The sequence below is a fragment of the Camellia sinensis genome, chromosome 8 (genome assembly GCF_055761805.1).
Source record: "Camellia sinensis isolate YWXY chromosome 8, ASM5576180v1, whole genome shotgun sequence".
NCBI classification, from domain to species: domain Eukaryota; kingdom Viridiplantae; phylum Streptophyta; class Magnoliopsida; order Ericales; family Theaceae; genus Camellia; species Camellia sinensis.
In genome coordinates this window covers 186,421,655-186,435,425 of record NC_138968.1, presented here as the reverse complement: position 1 = coordinate 186,435,425, position 13,771 = coordinate 186,421,655, and the positions used below count along the sequence as shown (strand labels likewise).

At 38.9% G+C, this 13,771-nt stretch overlaps 1 protein-coding gene and 1 pseudogene across 3 annotated transcripts; both read right to left on the bottom strand.

Moving 5' to 3' along the window:
* Positions 1-1,427: 1,427 nt before the first annotated feature.
* On the bottom strand, positions 1,428-6,467 carry LOC114294258 (disease resistance protein At4g27190 pseudogene; annotated as a pseudogene). 2 transcript variants are annotated; one of them, XR_014338837.1, is made up of 2 exons: positions 6,328-6,467; positions 1,428-4,819 (listed from the first exon to the last, which is right to left on the bottom strand). The product of XR_014338837.1 is annotated as a disease resistance protein At4g27190 pseudogene, transcript variant X1 (transcript). Both variants share the same exon structure in this region.
* Positions 6,101-12,841, bottom strand: LOC114321623 (disease resistance protein At4g27190-like). Its single transcript, XM_082884359.1, has 2 exons — positions 10,309-12,841; positions 6,101-7,289 (listed from the first exon to the last, which is right to left on the bottom strand). Exons 1-2 carry the CDS (start codon positions 12,601-12,603, stop codon positions 6,543-6,545), a joined length of 3,042 nt encoding a protein of 1,013 aa, XP_082740485.1. The 5' UTR covers positions 12,604-12,841; the 3' UTR covers positions 6,101-6,542.
* Positions 12,842-13,771: the final 930 nt, after the last annotated feature.

Sequence of the window (13,771 nt, the reverse complement as noted above, 5' to 3'; positions counted from 1 at the left end):
TTAGAATTGTATCATTTCTTGCATAACATCATAATATAATATAATTACGAAGATAAATATAATATTTTTACAATACTTTGCTTAGTTTTTTAATAAAAATAATATAGTAAGTTAAAGTAATAGAATTCATCAAATTGACATATTTTCATTGTATCATGCATGTCCCCTATAAGTATATAGAAGTAAGGATTAATAAGATAATATAACAATAGTAAAATTAAATATCAATAAATAAATAAGCAAATAAACTTGTATCAAATATTTTTTACTAGTGCAAAAAGAAAAAGCATATGGTCAAGTTGTGGATTGTTTTGATATTATAATATCAACATATTATACTTGATATTGAAATGAAATATTTGCAAGACCTATTGAAAATTTAAAAATAAAACTAGCTACTGTCTTAAATTAATACCTAATTCTTAAATATTAGTATTTTGCATCATAAAGTTATTGTGGTTTCTCAATATTCTTAAGTTTATGTGTAGCTCACTACTAATAATTTATTTATTTATTATTTTTTACAAACGTATCTTAATCGTACCCGTATCTTACCTTTTTAGATTTTGCTATATCACCATATCCGTATCGTATCGTATCCATACGTCGTATCCGTATCCGTATCCGTACTTTCTAGCTTTTAATCCGTTAAAATAGTTGTAAATTGGAGTTTGGACCATGACAGATGATTAATTGGTAGATTAATTTAAGAGTGGCCCTTGTTGCCAGGGAAATTTTTTGTTTTTAGTGAAAAATACCCTAATCTTTGATTTTAGCTTTGTTAGTTTTTTCAGAATGTTTTTGTTTTTCTCAGGTGGTGTTGGTTCATGGATTTGAGAAGAAATTTTAAAAAAAAAAAAAAGGTGTGAAATGTAAATATATTTTATTTACATTTTTTCTTTCTCTTTTTAAATCTTTTCCAAACCCATGAACCATGTAACGGCCTTGGGAAAATCAAATGAAATTCTTTTGAGCAGCTGTAAAATTTCTCGAATTAAGCACTGGCAACATTCAAAGAAGTGAAGGACCACAAAAAGAAACAAACAATCATGTTAAAGGTTGTCTCTGATAGTTGAATTTCCATGTTGGTAGAACACCCTTGAGGGTATAGGGTACTCATGCACAACCAGAGTTTTGAATTGCCTAGGGACTGAGTCAATTATTCCTGTAACTTACAATTCCAACACTAATATATTTTCTCATATCCTTCTCATAGGCTTTGCAATGAATCCTTCAGCCTGTTGCTTAAGGAGGTTCTGTCCCTAAGTATTGCCAATGGTGAAATAGAATACAGTTTTAACGGCCGTACCAGGATTTAGGACCTCAAAACTCCAGAGGAACTTCATGTCTCACTTTTCAAACAAAGCAAGTTTGTGATTCAGAGAAATGAAACCATCACAAGCACATGGTCACAATGCCCAATCACAAAAGCAACCAACACCATCATATATAAACTAACAGAAAATGACAATAAGAGTAAGAGATAAGTAATCAAACAACTGAACAATCACACAACACGAGCACCCAGTCATGGACATATACAATCGTCCACCCTAGGGAAATTCCACACAAGGGCAACTACAATATTCATTCAAAAATTTTGCCTAAATTCAACATGTTACAAGAACTCGCAGAAAGTAAACTGGACTGACCTCCCAAACGAACACTTTTCGAGCTAGTTGGAGAAAGTTCAACCTGCATTGAGCTTCAAAAGCATGGCCTGAGTAGACAAATGCACAGCTCCTTTCAGTTTATTCTTGACTTGCTACCCAGCAATGCAATAGACTTGTGAAATCTTTGAGCAATCCCGAAAGCCTGCACCTTCCAGCATCAATAGGGCTTGAAATACTGCTGTAGACCTGATTTTGTATTTTCATCATCCCACTCCAAATCATTCCACCATTGCGATGCACCTCTTATTTCTTTTATGGCAGTTGCATTTTGGGTAGTGAATGGCAACTTCTTGATTTGATTGCAATGGATCACTTCAAGTTTCTCTAGATGCTGCCATGACTGGTGGTGCCCGCCCAGGGTCGCTAATTTGGGAAGCTCCTTCAATTTCATTATCCGTAGGTTTGGAACAATGCAACTCGGAATCAATGTCTGGCTTGAAGTAGCATTCTCAACAAGCTCCTCTAACAACCCCTCAGATGACTGGCTTGAACTAGCACTCTCAAAGAGCTCCACCAACTTCCTACAATGGCTAATTGTGACTTTTTCTAGATTTTTTAAAGTCGGTATAATACTAGTTGAAGAGAAGAGATTTTTTAAGTAGTAACATTCAGACACTTTTATTATTCTAAGTTCAGAAAATCTCAAATGGAGATGGTGAACTAGTTCTGAAATGGACTCTAAACCCAGACGACGGAGAATAAGTTCCTCAAGGGTCAGTAATGGGTAAAATTTGGTACCACTAACTCTTGCTGGTTGAAAATTTAGGTCACAATCTGTCATAGTTAGTGATCTCAAACCAATAAATCGATATTCTTTGGGGAAGTCTGTAGGAATTGTTTGCAGATTTGCTTTTTGCACCAACGACTTCATCCAATTCTTATCAGAGTCAGTACTAGTAGCCCTGTTAGACCACCTCATCACTTGTAATGCTTTTGCATTAGTTGGACTTTTATGAATGACAACATGGAATCTTTTTAACCTTTCTATCCAAGAAAGATCTTCAAATGCGAGGTTATAGGAATTGAAGTTCATGAATAGAGCACTCAATCGGTTGAGGCATTGTAGCTCATCAAATGGTGTTTGTCCCCTTTCTAACTCACTCCTCGCACCCCAAGTGTAGAAACTTTTTGTCGTGTTTATAATTTCTAAACGGGACAACTGGGATATAATTCCATTTGGAATATATCTCAAGGAAGTTTTTGATAGATCTAATAGCCTGAGATTGGTTAAATTTTCCATTCCTTCTGGCAATAACTCGAGATCACTGGAAGAGCAATCAAGCACTTCCAAATTACAAAGATTTCCAACCGGGGGTAATTTAGCGAGTCTTTGACATCTTCGTAGTATAAGAGCCCGGAGTTGACTCAACTGGACAAGGGAAATAGGCAGTGTACGGATGTGAGTTCGACTCAGATTCAAGACATTAAGTGCTTGAAATCCTAGAAGGAATCCTTCTGGAACTATCTGAAGACGAAAATTAGCTTGTAGAAGCAAACTTGATACCATTGGACATTGTGTTGTACAATCAGGTAACATTGCCATATCATTGTAAGAAACTCTCGAGTGATTTTGAGAATGCACCCATTGAAATTCGATTCAAACCAATTCCTGACTGAACAAGTGACCTATTATTACATCCATCTGACTCCGAGGAGGAAGAGGATGCAATCCATAGGGCGATGTCACGAACTATGTCATGCATCTTCACTGTTTCCATTGTAATACCTTCTTCCAACAAGCAAGAATCCTTGAGATTTTCAGCCAAAGCGATTCCCCTATTCATTGAATCCTCACAGTTTCGTAGTTCATCATCTACCAAACCTTCAGCAATCCAGCATTGCACAAGTTCCTTCACTTCTATTTCAAAGTCCTCTGGATATAAAGAGCATTACAAGAAATAAGATTTGATATCCATACCTTGAAAAAATAACGAATCATAACTCCACTTGAGGGGCCTGTACACCTTATCCTTAATGCCTTTGATGCGAGGCACTGACCTTTGCAAAGCATTTAAGGCGTCGTGCCACAATGCCTCTGTTGTCTTCCCTCTCATGGAAGCCCCAATAATGATGATGGCTAGGGGCAATCCACCACATTCTCCGCTAACTTTCCTTGCGATTGGCTCAATATGTTGTATACCAGCTACCTTCCCAGCATTTTGAGTAAACAGTTGCCAAGATTCTTCCTCGTTTAGAACATCCACTTCAACATCTGTATCTGTCTTCATTTGCCGACAAACATCCAAAGAGCGAGAGGTCAAAATTATGTTGTGTCCCATGTGAAATTCATCACATTGTGGGACACCTAAATAATCCAAATCAATTGCCTCCCAAACATCATCAAGAATGAGGAGGAATCTTTTCTCCTTTTGAAGTCGTTCATGAAGTTGGCTTGCTATACTCTCCATGCTTTCCCCTGCTTTTACCACCAAATTCAATCTTTCCAGGAGTTGTGTTTGGAGCCTTTTCAAGTCCAATTCCTTGGAGACGGTGACCCATATAATGATGCTGAAAGGCTGAGCAGAAGAAGCAGCGGTCTCGAGCTGGTTGTTCAGGTTCTTGACCAGAGTAGTCTTGCCAACGCCGCCCATACCCCAAACGCCGATCCTACTTGCACCATCATCATCACTCAACAAATCCATAACCTTCATTAGATTTTTGGAAGCTGTCGATTGCCCTGCAATTGAAGGCCCCGGGATGTGCTCAACTTTTTTCACTTGGTAGTTTTCAACCACCATGCCACTTGGAAAATTGGCAGCTTCAATGAGTCTTCTAACCCCAGTGAGGTTCTTGTCTACTTTGACACCCAGTGTACAACCAAGGCAGCAACTTGGTGTTGTTGGACAACATTTACCGCCGTTGGATTCCACACTTGCTTCTACGGAATTCACTTCATTCTTGATGTTTTCAAACTCTTCAAGCCACTTGGTCACTGCTGGTGCAGCTACATGGCCACTTCTTCTGCTGCCTCAATCTGTCCTTTCAAGTTGTTTCCAAGACTTAATAGATTTCCCATTTCCTTCCTGAGTTTTTCGAGGTTTGATCGGGATCTGATCATGCTCTTGATCTTAGGATAGATAAAGCCACAAAAATACTGACCAACTGCTACAAGTCCTCCAGCCATGAAGTGATCGCAGATATCGTAACTAGTGAGATGCAAACACAATCATATGTTGGAAGAGTGATGATGATGAAGAAATTTCACAATGAAATGGAATTTTTATTTTTTATTTTTTGGAATAAATAATGAAACAGAATCAGAAGACTTGTTATTTCTGATTTCCCATAGAGTATTTTTATTAGAAAAATTACAAATTAGTAAAAAAGATTAAAAATAATTATAAATATATGGGGAGTGTAATTTTTTCTATGAAAAAAATCACAACAAATATTGCACTATGACATTTTGATAAATAATTTCTTTATTTCCTACTGTCTTATAATTTTCTCATTTTTAGTCCATGAGTACTGCTCTATTATCAGTGCATTAAATACAATTACCCAAAAAACAAAGAAGAAGATATTTAAAATATTTACACACGCGTAAGACTGCAGTTTCTACTTATTAAATAAACTTAAAAACTAAACGCTTTAATTTTTACTTTTTAATTATCCTTCTAATTTGAAAAAGAAAAGAATACCAAATAGGAGCTATGAAAAGTAATTTAAAGTTAATTAGCCATAGTCTTTTTTTTTTTTTTTTTTTTTGGTTGTGTTTTTTGGCAACGCGTAAGAGCCTCTTCCTCCTCTTTTCTTTGAAGATTCCTGCATCCTATGAATTCCACCAAGTCAAGAAAAACATGCAAGTCCAAAAAAACGCATAGAATGACGAAGGAGCCATTAGTTATCAATCACATTATTAATACTCAGAAATCGTCATTTAAAATTAAAGTCAATTAATCATTTTATGAACAACTCATCAGAGTCAGCGGGTTTGCGTATACTTTCTGTAAAGTTAATGGAATTAAAAATCAAATACCTCTGCCATCACATTACATGAAAAGAATGTAGAAGGTAAAAAATGTAGGATTCACACAAGGACTAAAAGGAGTTAAACTAAGTAAAATGTAAGTATATTTTATTCACATTTCACTTACCTTTTCCATTTCCCTTTCCAAATCCCTCCTCAAATTTTCTAACCAAACACAGCATTAAGGTATATAGGGTACTCGCAACACAACAAGAGTTGAATTGCCCAAGGACTGAGTTTGGTCCAGTTAATTTATCTTGTAACTATGAATACTTCCTTTTATCTTTTTCTCAATACTTCATAGGCTTTATACTGAAGACCTCAGGATGGTTCAAAGTAGCTAGCTCCTTCTTCAACCCCGTTGTTGCTTAAGTAATGGTGAAACAGAATAAAGTTCAGCGGGTATTAGGATTTAGGAACTCAAAACTCCGAAGGAACCCCAAGCACAAAGTCACAATGCCAAAGAACAAAAGCAGTAACATTATCATTAAGAAACTAGAGTTAAGAGATGAAGTAATCAAGCAACTGAACAATCACACAACACAAGAGCACCCAAGTAATGGGCATACACATCCTTCAATCAAGGGAAAATCCACACAAGGGCAAGTGCAACATTCACACCAACTATTTGCCTAAAACTCAAGAGGTGTTACAAGAACTTGCACAAAACTAAAATGGAATTACCTCTCAATATTTTTCTGAAAATGCTTCGCTCACTCGCCCAAAACAACACTTTCCGAGCTAGTTGGAGAAAGTCCAACCTGCATTGAGCTTCAAAAGCGTGGCTCTTGAGTACACAAATACAGAGCTCCATTTTCTTTATTCTTCTTGACTTGCTTTGCTACTCAGCAGAGCGACAGACATGTGAATTCCTTGAGCAGTCTCGAAAGCATATACCTTCAGCACCAACAAGGATTGAAATACTGCTGCAGACTTGATTTTGTATCTTCTTCGTCCCACTCCAAATCGTTCCACCATTGCAAGTCACCTCTTATTTCTTCTATGGCATTTGCATTTTGGGTAGTGAATGGCAACTTTTTGATTTGATTGCAATTGATCACTTCAAGTATCTCTAGATGCTGCCATGACTGGTGCTGTCCGCATAGGGTGGTTAATTCGGGAAGATTTTTCAATTTCATTATCCGTAGGTTTGGAACAATGCAACTCGGAACTAATGTCTGGCTTGAAGTAGCATGCTCAGGAAGGTCCTCAAAAGACTCGCTTGAACTAGCATTCTCAAAGAGCTCTGCAAACTTCCTACAATAGCTAACGGTGACTTCTTCTAGATTTTTCAAAGTCCCACTAGAAGAGACAAGATATTCTAAACTGCTACAATAGGACAAACTTATTTTTCTTAGTTTAGAAAGTCGGAGTTCGAGAAGGTGAGCTAGTTCTGAAATGGACCTTAGAGAAGACACTTCATTGAGAACAAGTTCCTGAAGATTAGGTAAGAGGTCAAATTGGTCATCACAGCTTTCTCTTGCTGGTAGAATATCACCATGGTAATCTGTGATAGTTAGTGATTTCAAACCAATAAAACAGTAGCATTTGTTCGCCAAGCCTGCAGGTATCTCTTCTAGATTTTGACAATAATCCAAAGTCAGATTACTTGCATTTTCCAACAGTTGCGTAACCCAATAACATTCTGTTAAAACCTATCACCTACTTCACCCACTTAAACCTACTCCACTAAACCTAACCCACTACACCACTACCACCTCACCTACTCCACTAAACCTAACCCACTACACCACTACCACCTCCACTTCACCTACTCCTTACCTACTACACACTCACCCCCTTCTATATATAGGAATCATGAATCATTGTAATAAATCAATAAACATCAATCAATAATACATAAATTCTTACATGGTATCAGAGCAAGGTTAAGACCTTAGTATTTCTCGCTTCACCGGCGGGCGGCAACCTCGCCTTGGCCGCCCGCCGGACCTCAACCTATTCCGCTTATTTTCTACACATACCTTGACTTCTTCAACATTTTCTTACACCCCTCCTCCGCTATGTCGGCGGCGGCACCCGCATCATCGTCTAGCCTCTATCGCCGTTCACCTTGCCTCTCACATATCCGTGGTTGTACTCTTACTCGTCGTCGTCGTTGGCGTTTCTGGCGCTGCTTTTCTGCTCGTCACTGCTGTTTTTTTTCCCGATTTGCTCTCTCTCTCTTAGCCATGGATTTGGGTGTGGGGTGTAGAGCTGTGGCTCTGTTGTTGGTAGCCATGTTTGCTGGCTTGAAGGTTTCAATGGCAGCAGTGTACAAGGTTGGGGACTCCGCTGGTTGAACCATCATTGGGAATATTGATTACAAGGCCTGGGCTGCTTCCAAGACGTTTCATGTTGGAGATGTCGTCATTTTCGAATACAATTTTCAATGTCACGTGTTGCAAGTGCCCCACAAAGAATACCAAGCCTGCAGAAGTGTAAGACAGTAACATGCATCTTCACATACAGCTTGGGTAATGTGTAACTATCAAAAGCACAAGCTTCTTGGACATCCCTCTCTCTCTCTCTCCATGGACCCAACATCATCATCATGCACCCACTCTATCTCCCTCTCTCTCATCTTTTCCCACTTTCAAACCCACTTTAATCATATCTCTCCTTTCTCTTAATTTATTCCATCCACAAATATTTTTCTCTATTTTCTTTATCCATTATTTTCTTTTCTTTTATTTTTCTTATTAAACAAAACAACACCACAAAATAACACCAACAACATTCCACAACCTTGTCATTTTATTCATATCAGGGGATCAACCCCGATCACACTTTTACATCCAAAAAAAAAAAAAAAAAAAAAAAAAGAAGAAGAAAACCCACACAAACAAAAACAAAACTACCACACCCACAGTGGGATTTTTCTTCTCTACTCAGCCGCCGGTCTTTTCTTCTTGCCTCCGTCCTGGGTGGTCCTTGCCGGTGTTGCCTCCGTGCTTCCTAGACCACCAAGCAAGTTGCCTCCTCCCTGCTCCTCCACTACAGCATACGGTGGACCTCCAAATCGGAACATCACGGTGGCCTTCCGCTTCAGCTCCTTATTTTCCGCCTTTAGCACACTTAACTCTGCTCGCGCATCCTTATACATGCGTTGGAGCAGAGCCAGTTGGGCGTTTAACTGCTGCACCTCATTTGTCCTACTCTGCAGCCGGTTCGACAAATTCGTAACCGCAGTCATGGTTTCCACACATGACTTCAATGTATACTGATTGGCCTCCACATCCGACTGCACTGCCATTCTTTGCTCCACCGACCGCATCGGAAAGTTCAACGGAGCAAAACCAGAGGTGTTTGGTTGAGGTTCACGGGCCTCCGCACCAGTTATCTCTCTTGTTGACTCGTTGAGGTCGGGAAAGAGAGTGAGTAGACCACGGGATGAAGAGGCCATATTCTGGGTAGATGAACGGGAAGAAGAGGCCATGTTTTTTGGGTTGCTGAATGTTTCAGCGAAATAGCAATTTCAGACTGATAATGTTCGGAAGGGGAGTGTTTCAAGATTTGCAGCTCTTAGAGGCAATCTCTCAGAAAAACGAATATCTCTCTCAGAAAATGAAGAGTTTTTCAGAAGTTTTTTCCCAGGTTTTTTTGTCTTCGCTTCTGCCTCAAGCACAGCCTCCGCATTGGTTTATATCGACACTGACGACGCGGCCGACACGCCACTCTGTCGCTCATGTGCCTCGCCGCGTCTCCGGCTCACCTTTTGATGGCTCGACGCTTTCTGTCGGGCACGACTTTTGATGAAGTGGGCGCGCCTTTTGAGGGCGCAACTTTTGATGGCACGTCTTTTTATGGATTGGGCACGCCTTTTGATGGCACGCCTTTTGAAAGATTGGGCACACCTTTTAGGGGTCCGACAAGACTCTGTAAACTGTCCCGACATTGATTCCGGTTAGCTCCTTCAAGGGTCCGACAAGACTCTGTAAACTGTCCCGACATTGATTCCGGTTAGCTCCTTCATGGGTCCGACAAGACTCTGTAAACTGTCCCGACATTAATTCCGGTTAGTTTCTACAAAGGTCCGACAAGACTCTGTAAACTGTCCCGACATTGATTCCGGTTAGTTTCTACAAGGGTCCAGCAAGACTCCGTAAACTGTCACAACAACTGTCACAACATTGTCTACTACAACGGTCCGACATGACCCCATAAACTGTCTTCTACATCGGTCTGACACCGCCATCCAGTGTCCTCTACACCGTTATGACACCACCATACAGTGTCCTCTACATGGTTATGACACCCCCATACAGTGTCCTCTACAACGTTATGACACCACCATCCAGTGTCTTCACCAATGGTCTGACACGACCATACAGTGTCTCCTATCCTCTTTTATTTTTATGTATTTTCTTGTTTTGTTACTCTCTCCAAACTCAAGTTGGCTAGTTCCTATCCCCCTTGAGTTTGCGGGGGGCTGTTAAAACCTATCACCTACTTCACCCACTTAAACCTACTCCACTAAACCTAACCCACTACACCACTACCACCTCACCTACTCCACTAAACCTAACCCACTACACCACTACCACCTCCACTTCACCTACTCCTTACCTACTACACACTCACCCCCTTCTATATATAGGAATCATGAATCATTGTAATAAATCAATAAACATCAATCAATAATACATAAATTCTTACACATTCCCCAAAGAAATCAACCCGACAAAGAGTAACCCTCTTTTCCTCATATTTTTGTTGTACTAGAAGTTTTTCATCAGCATGACCAATGACAAAATGGAATCTTTTTAATCTTTTTATCCAAGAAAGATCTTCAAAGGCGAGATACGAGCTGTTCAGGTTAATGTATAGAGCAATCAATTGGTTGAGGCATCCTAGCTCATCAATTGGTGCTTTTTCCAATTCTTCCTTTGGTCTCTTCCCACCCCACTTGTAGAAACTATTTGTCATGTCTATAGTTTCTAAACGGGACAACTGGGATATAATTCCATATGGAATATGTCTCAAGTGGTGAGTTTCTGACAGATCTAACAGCCTTAGATCAGTTAAATTTTCCATTCCTTCTGGCAATGCCTCAAGATTAGTGGAAGAGCAATCGAGAACTTGTAACCTATGAAGTGTTCCAAGTGGGGGTAATTCTTTGAGGTTCTGACATCCTTGTAGCAGAAGAGCCTTGAGTTTACGCAATTGGATAACTGAAAGAGGTAGTGTATGAATGCGAGTTTCACTCAGATTCAAGACTCTAAGTGCTGGAAATCCAAGCAGGAATCCTTCTGGAACTATCTCAAGAGGAAGATTACCTTGTAGAAGTAGACTTGATACCTTTGGGCATCGTATTGCACAATCAGGCAACCTTGTTATTTTGTTCTCCATGAAAGAAACTCTATTGAGAGATTTTGACAATTCAGCTTCTGAAATTTGATTCAAACCGATTCCTGACTGAACAAAGGACTTACATCCATAAAGCTTCGAGGAGGACGCAATCCATATGGCTACATCACGAACTACGTCATGCATCTTCACAGTGTGGTTGAAGATACCATCTTCTAGCAAGCAAGAGTCCTTGAGATTTTCAACCAAAGCAATTCCCCTATTCATTGAATCCTCATAGCTTTTTCGTACTACCACCAAGCCTTCCGCAATCCAGCATTGCACAAGTTCCCTTACTTGAATTGAAAAGTCCTCTGGATATAAGGAGCAATACAAAAAACAAGATTTGATATCCATATCTTGGAAAAACAATGAATCGTAACTCCATTTGAGAGGCTTGTACACCTTATCCTCAATTCCTTTGACGCTAGGCACAGACATTTCCAAAGCATTTAAGGCATCGTTCCACAATGTCTCCGTTGTCTTCCCCCTCATGGAAGCCCCAACAATGATGATGGCTAGGGGCAATCCACTACATTCTTTGCTAACTTTCCTTGCAATCGGTTCAATATGTGGTAGAGTGGCTACCTTCCCAGCATTTTGAGTAAACAGTTGCCAAGATTCTTCCTCGCTTAGAACATCCACTTTAACATCTATATCCGTCTTCATCTGCCGACATACATCCAAAGATCGAGAGGTCAGTATTACCTTGTTTCCCAGTTGAAATTCTGGTTGTTCTTGTGGGACACCTAGATAATCCAAATCAATTGCCTCCCAAACATCATCTAGAATGAGGAGGAATCGTTTCTCCATTTTAAGTCGTTTATGAAGTCTGCTTGCAGAACTCTCCATGTTTTCCCCTGCTTTTACCACCAAATTCAATCTTTCCAGGAGTTGTGTTTGGAGCCTTTTCAGGTCCAATTCCTTGGAGACGGTGAGCCATATAATGATGCTAAAAGGTTGAGCAAGAGAAGAAGCAGCAGAAGCAGTCTCGAGCTGGTTGTTCAAGTTCTTGACTAGAGTAGTCTTGCCAACTCCACCCATACCCCAAACGCCGATCTTACTTGCACCATCATCGTCATCATTCAACAAATTCATAACCTTGATTAGATTTTTGGAAGCTGTCGATTGGCCAATGATTGAAGGCCCCGGGATGTGCTCAACTATTTTCAATTGGCAATTTTCAACCACCATGCTATTAGAAAAAAACTTGACGGCTTCAATGAGTCTTCTAACCTCGGTGAGGCTCTTGGATACTTTTTCACCTAGTGTACAGCCAAGGCAGCAGCAACTTGGAGTTGTTGGACAAAGGTTACCTTGTTGTACCTGTGCTTCTATTGAATTCACTTCCTTGTTGATGGCTTCAAGCTCTTCAAGCCACATCGTCACTGCTGGTGCAGCAGCTACCTGGCCTCTTCTCTTCTCAGCTTCCTCGATCTGTTCTTTCACGGCGTTTCCAAGATTTGTTAGTTTTCCCATTTCCTTGTTGAGTTTTTCGAGGTTGGATCGGAATCTGATCCTACTCTTCATCTTCGGATAGATAGCACCTAAAAGTTTACCAACTGCAGCAAGCCCTCCGGCCAAAGAAGCCAACAACGCCAACAACGCCATTTATTGATCGCGTTTCACAAACCCTCAGGCTTTCCGGTATCGTAGATTTGATTTTGGGAAATGATCCAGACCACAGCACTTTTGTGAGAGAGGGGGAGGAGAGAGAGTGGATACAGAGGAAAAATAAATAAATAAATAAAATATATATAATGTATCGTCACAAATCAATTAAATTGTAGAGTTCAAAAAGAGTGCGACTCTCAATTATTTTCCTCTGATTTTGACGGAATTTTCTGGGTTTCTCACTCAGCCAATTCCATTTCCAGCTACTTTTTCTACGCGGTATGGTGTGTAGCTGGTGGTGGGCCATTTCATTTCGCGTATGACATGACAAATGACAAGAAGAGTCCATTCATGGCTAATTTTGTATTGTATGAAAACGACCTCATTTTTATGAATGAAAAACAAAAAATTATATTATTTATGTAGTGAATAGTAATAATTTTTTAAATTTTTGAGTAATTTTTTAATTTTTTGTCTATGTTGGGAAGTGGGTTGATTTTTTGATTTTTTGATTTTTTTGACTATTTTAACTTGGGCTAAAAAGTTTAGTTTGAAAAGAATTTTTTAACCTTTTTAACTTTTTTTTATGAGAAAAGAGTGTAATGATTATAAATTAAATGTGATATTTTATTTGTTGGGACTAAAATAATCTATTTTATCTTCTATGACTATTTTAACCATAAACTAACTTACCAAACAACCCCTTTGACAACTCGTCAAATTTGACCTTATTCTTGACGTGCATCACCAAGCACTACCCCCCAAAAGATATCGAAGCAAAACAAGGTTTATTTATTTATTTATTTATCACCAAGCACTACCTAAAAGATATTGAAGCAAACCAAGCTTATTTAAATATATTTATTTAATTTCAATATATTTAAATCAAATAAAATAATAATCCATTGATGATATATTTTATTTTTTTATAAATAATATATACAAATAGTTTTACAAAATGATGGTTCCAACTATTATATCATCAATGCATTATTAAATGCAATTATCCAAATATATATATATATATATATATTTATATATATATAAAATATAATTTATTTATTTTTTTATCCATACATTCTGTCTGAGAGGTCGTCCAGGTCTACTGCTGAGAGTTGGTCATAAAAGTCATCCCCATCTCCCATGGGTGGTTCATCGTACCATT